At 41.0% G+C, this 6,000-nt stretch overlaps 1 protein-coding gene across 7 annotated transcripts in view; it reads right to left on the bottom strand.

Moving 5' to 3' along the window:
• Nucleotides 1-2,502: 2,502 nt before the first annotated feature.
• The window catches only part of LOC104590459 (uncharacterized), a 92,167-nt gene continuing 88,669 nt past the window's right edge, over nt 2,503-6,000 (bottom strand). For 6 of the 7 annotated variants that reach the window (XM_088889488.1, XM_088889491.1, XM_010249134.3 and 3 more), the window contains one exon: nt 2,503-3,503. In XM_088889488.1, the coding sequence (XP_088745614.1) occupies nt 2,727-3,503 (777 nt within the window). In that variant the 3' untranslated portion in view covers nt 2,503-2,726. The remainder of the gene's footprint in view (nt 3,504-6,000) is intronic. The other variant, XM_088889489.1, reaches the window with a different exon arrangement.

Below are 6,000 nucleotides of genomic sequence, written 5' to 3'. Positions count from 1 at the left end.
CTGAATCCTTTGGGTAGCCTATAAATAGGCAACGACTGGATTTGGATTCCAACTTGTCCGCACTTGTTCTTTTAACGTGTGCAGGACAGCCCCAAATCTTCAAGTGTCTTACACTTGGCATCCTTTCGTTCCATAGTTCATATGGAGTTTTCGGAACTGATTTGGTTGGAACCCGATTCAGCACGTAGATAGCACTCTCTAATGCATATCCCCAAAAGGATGTGGGTAATTCTGAGCATACGAGAAGTGATCGGACCATGTCCAGCAAGGTCCTATTCCTCCTTTCTGAAACACCGTTGAGTTGAGGTGTAGCAGGAGGAGATAGTTGTGACACTATCCCATTGTCCTTTAAGTAGTCCCTAAATTCGTCAGAGAGATACTAGCCACCTCGATCCGATCAAAGGGCCTTAACCTCTCTCCCTAACTGTTTCTCGACTTCCTGTCTGAACTCTTTGAACTTTTCAAAGGATTCAGACTTGTGTCTCATTAGGTACACGTAACCATATCGTGAAAAATCATCTATAAAGGTGATGAAATACATGTGTTGATTTCGTGTCCTAACACTCAGGGGACCACATACATCAGTATGTATTAGGTCAAGTGTGCCTTCAGATCTTTCAGGCTTACCGTCAAATGGCTGGTTAGACATCTTACCTTGAAGGCAAGGTTCACAAGTGGGAAGATTTTCTACGGTTAGAAAATCCAAAGGACCATCCTTTACCAGCCTTGTGATTCGGTCAACACCGATATGGCCAAGTTGGTAATGCCAGAGGCACGTGGGATTTACTGTATCATGATTCCTTTTCTTGAGATTTTCGACCAACGTAGTTTCGGTTAAGTTAGTTTCCAGAGAAGGATGTAGAACATAGAGACCGTTCTCCAATTCCCCGCATGCGATGAATTTATTGGGGATTCATCTCCAATTCCCCGCATGCGATGAACATAGAGACCGTTCTCCAAAGTTGAAAGGGGATTCATCTCATGGAATTAGACAAAATCGATGGATGCCACAAGTGCTATTGGGACTCGATCAGACATCTCTCATCACTACTCCAGCTTACATAAGGTGTGCTTTTGTCTCCAAAATCACCCCTTTTCATGGACATTCAACTTTTACATGCTCATGTATAAGCTAAATACACTGATACACTCAAGACGAACTTGTTAGCTATCGTAGACGTAGTCTTCCACCAATTATTCATCTCTACAAGTCTAATCTTATCCGATATTCAACTTTGGAATTATTGGCGCAAGACAAAGAGGTCGAAATGCAAGCTGTGTTAGTTAAATACCATGAAACATACTCAAGTTGGCTTCATTGTAGCTATTGGTGAGGCCGAGATGCCACCATGTTTCTCATTTTCCTTGTGTGGTGGTGGGTGTTTGTTGAAATTGTAGGCGAAGAAGGAACTGACAAAGACTCGATCGAGTAGAGATGGTGAACGAGATTAGGAAGGCAAAAGAGGCAAAAGCCAAGATGTAGCCAAGGGCAGACAGAAGGATGAGGCGAAGAGAAAGAGAGAGAGATGACGACTCTGGTTCTCTGTTACTGGGAAGAAAATGAACAGTGTTTTGGAGGAAAGTTTAATAAATCTACATCTAAATAGATATGCATAAGAGCAAAATAGGCATTTAAAAAAAAAAAAAAAACACATTTTTTCGGCTTTTTTGTTTAGGAAAGGAGGTAGTTGCATATTTTCTAACAAGTACAGGGGAGGTTTCTGCTAAAGTATAAACATAGAGGTTTTTATGATTGTCGGAAAATTTAGGGGAGGTTTTTGTATTTTACCCTTGAATTAGTTACTCTTAATGGCTTGCTTGTCGCCAGGTTTACCCACGTCGACTGATTTAAATCTATTTTGGTTTTCTCGAGACTTTTCTTCTTCCCCCACTCTTCTTCATCCACGTGTCCACCACCCTACCACCTCTTCCTCTTCTTCAACCTTTCGTCTTCCCCACCCCACCTGTTCGAATTTAGACGCTACCCACACCCTGTACCAAGCTCCATCTGAGCAAACTTCGAAAACTCTTGGTAAGAACGCCTGCTTGATTCCGGCGACTTGCAGCTCAAGAATGAATAGACCTTTAACACGTAATAAATATTCAAAATGCACTGTAGTTGGATATCCAAACAATTTGTAGTACGGCTATGGTGAAAATCTTTCACCTTTTTAGTTATTTTTAGTTATTTAGGCTGTGTATGGTTGCAGTGCAATTTTTTTTGCACTAGTAAAATGCTTGGGAGTGCAAATTCTCATTTAATTTTGTTCAGGTTTTTATTCTGCTTCATGTCTTAATTTATTTCATTTATAATGCAATCAAGCAAAATAAACTAAAATTTGAAACAAAAATAGATCAGAATTTACGCTCAAATCATTTGCACTGCCACAGTTTTACATCAATGCAAATTTATTTGCATTGCAACCAAACACAGCCTTAGTATTATTAATGGTAAGCTGTAAGCACTTGCGTTTGAGTCTGTTAATTTATAAGAAATTCAAATTTGAAGCAGGCAAGTAGAATTGATTTGTAATAATCGAGTACTAATTTGTGACAATTATCTGTTTGTAACAAAAAATTAAAATCTCTCGAGATATACCATATACATTGCCACAGATCAACCACTCAATATAACCGTACAGAATGATGAAATGTATGCATGAACATTTTCAGATGTAAAACTATATACACAAAACTGTGGGAGCCACATGCAGGAGAACTAGTAATTACACTCCCTGAGATCGCTCAGGAAGAACACCCAAGGTTCCAGCCCTAGCCGCTGCATCTCTTATTCTTTGGTAAGCTTGTGACACTGGACCATGAGCATTAATGCTATTAGCGATGAGGACCTGTAGTTGTGTTGTATCAGCAGGGGCGGATATCTGATTGGAAGGTGGTAAGGGAGCTTGGGATGGTTGCGTTTGAGTCGGTTGAATCATCAAATGACCAATAGCAGCAGAATAAGCCCGGCCTGCTAAGCTTCCCCTCATTCGTCCTGTGGGTCTCCAGTTCTGCTCGGATGGCAATTCTTCTGAGCTACCAGCCGTTGAAACTGGTTGCACCATCGCTTTCATACTCCCTCTCTGCTCCCCCATTCTAAGCCCATCAGTGTTCATTGCAACAGATGATGCCCTAGGTGCTTGCAGTTGAACTGGTACTGCTGGTGGTGGTCTGGTCGTCTGCCCAGCTCGTTGAACACCAGCCATATGCCAAGCATGTTGGTTTATTGCACCTGCAGTAGCCTGACCAATTACACCTTGAGCCCCTCCTTGCTGAATCTGTGACAGTGGGAAATTTGTAGGTGGACGAAGCAGGCTTGCAGACTGGGTCAAGGTCTGAGAGACCCTCGTATGTGGAGCTTGCTGCAGTAGCAGGTTTTGGGGTTCTGAGGGAAGCCGCGAAGAACTTCTGTAAGCACCTGGGATATGGCTTGCTGCTGTAACACCAACTGCCTGTCGTAGTGCTTGATTTGAAATGTATTGTCGTTCTTGATGATCCTGTCTCTGTCAGAAATATACAACAAATAAATTGATCTCCAAATTCTCAACATCTTAAATAATATCAATTGATCTCTTCACTTAACGAGGGAATATTAAAGATGGATTGATAAAGGTATGGCCCCATATTTTCCTTGTGCAATCCAAAGAAAACCTTAATTAAGGGGGCAAATCTATGATGCTGAAAAGATATGATATCAGGAGGCTTTGACCAATCACAACCCCATGAATCTTGATGGCCTGATTGATTACTGCTTTTATGATGTTGGTTGATTGGTTGAAGTTTTTCTGGTATCATGTCTTTCCAGAATCATAGTAAGGTTAACCTTTTTATAGATGTCTTAATTAAGAAAGAGGTCTACTACAGCTAACTAGATGACCAACACCAACAAGTAGACAATAAACTGAATTTATAATATTGATCAATGTGTCGTAATTGTAATGGACATAAAGATAGTCAACCAACTGCACAACAGCATGTAAATTCCACAATGTGTAGAACTCGTCTAAAGCTACTGGTCCCAAAATTACCTCTTAACATTTTCATCTAAACCAGTAATCTATTTTGTCACCTTTTCTCTGGAATAAACTGAAAATACTACATATTGATACTTCTGGCTCTCCAAAAGGAGAGAGCCTCCTGTTTTCATATATTTTAGACATCCCCAATTTTTCTTCTTTCTAAATGGGGGTGGTCAGCCTGCTTTTAGACATCCCACGATATTTGTACATGAACACATGCGCACACACACTCACACACACTACTATTATTAGAGGTATGAAGGTGGGATGTCCATGTTTTTTAAAAGAGACTCAAAAAAAAAAAAAAACAAAACCATCTTCCATCTGGGTAGTGGATAAGCAATTCAACTATCCAATCAAGTGAGTCAACCCATGATATTAGATAATAAAATTTTAAAATAGAAATAAATGCAAAAAAAAATTGAGAAAAGGAAAAGTATAATTGAATTAAAGAAAAAGGTCATTAGTAAGATGAGAAGCTATACAAAAAGCTATCAAGGACCTCAAGAAAAGGCCATCCTCAAAAGGTACAATCAGACGTATCATCTTTAAAAACAGTATGTACAGACAACCAACTCCTAATAAACCCTATAGCTGTATTGATGACCTCAGCTTCAGAGGAAGCATTGTGTTCAAAAGTCCTGTTGTTTCTTTCCAGCCACACAGCCCTTTCCTAGTCAACCCAGATATGTGCCATTCCTCCCTTCTAAAGGATGGAGTGTCAGCTACTAACGCCTCCTTGTCAGTTGCCATATTGAACAAAGAAGGAAATAGCTCTTTAAGTGTGCTCTCACCAGTCCGGAGGTCTAACCAGAATCTGATCCTCCTACCATCTCCAACTTTATATCTAATACACCTTCTGACATGTGTAGAAGCTTTACAAATTCCTTTCCACAAGCCACACCCATAGGTCAAAATTGGAGAACCAGCATCCCACCCACCACCCATTCCTGTCAAGCCCATATTTCTCTGCTATTTGTTAGACAGCGTATGCCCTTAGCTCCAATCAGAATGTACATTATGACATTTAATGTAAATGAATAAAGTACATATTTGATTCATGTTATTGTGGTGTGTTTCTGTGTAATACCCTTAAACTGGACACATATGAGACTCATGTTAGTTTAGAATCTTCACAGCCATTGAATAGATCTGGGGAGATTTATCCTGCCAAGGCTGACACTGATGTGCCGCCAAGTTGGTTGGGGTGGCTTGTCTCAGCTGCCAAGGTGAGACCTGAGGTACATGCAGTGTGGGTGAAACCCTGAACCGAACCAGAATTCCAGTATTGCCCTAGACCTTGGAGATAGATGGGCAAAACTAGAATGTTACACTTGACCCCTAGACTCGATTATGATACTGCACTGGGTGTCGGATTGGGCTATCTTTGATATGCCAATCAGTGAGATCCTTAGAGGGGGTCAAAACCTGGGTATGTAATTCATCTGAGTGGGTGATCATAGTGACAGGATCAGCCCCTTTGTCGAACAAAGTGAATGATCGGGGATGCACTCTCTCTGATGGAAACCTAAACTGCCGGCAGTTGATTTCAACCGTTGAAATTTGTTTTGCAAAATATATTTATATAGAGATATACATATATATTATGGTTTCAAAATGTTTGCAAAATGTTTTAATTCCTGGGATCCATGTGAGTAGAGAGTGTAGCACTGTAACTTGCAACCGAGGGAGAGGTCCTCTCTTGTCGGGCAGTGTTTGATCATTATGGGCTGAGAGGTTAAGTGTAAGACCATTGAGGGTAATACCTGATGGGCTAATCTTGCATCTGCCCACAGTCCTTGGGTTTTTATAAGGTGGTTTGACCCAAGGACCATTTAGTGTAAATGTTGGGCCCATTAAGAGCCCATGGTGATGGCCTCAGGGGTTCACTGTCTCCTACAGTGAATTCGGCCAGGCCTTGTAATAGAGGCTGGGCTGAACCCATGTGGCTGATGTGTAGATCAATGTTTGGGTCCCACGC

Source organism: Nelumbo nucifera, chromosome 6 (genome assembly GCF_055504915.1).
Source record: "Nelumbo nucifera cultivar China Antique chromosome 6, China Antique-T2T, whole genome shotgun sequence".
NCBI lineage: Eukaryota > Viridiplantae > Streptophyta > Magnoliopsida > Proteales > Nelumbonaceae > Nelumbo > Nelumbo nucifera.
Note: the sequence above shows the minus strand (reverse complement) of the source record. Positions and strands in the feature narration are given on the sequence as shown.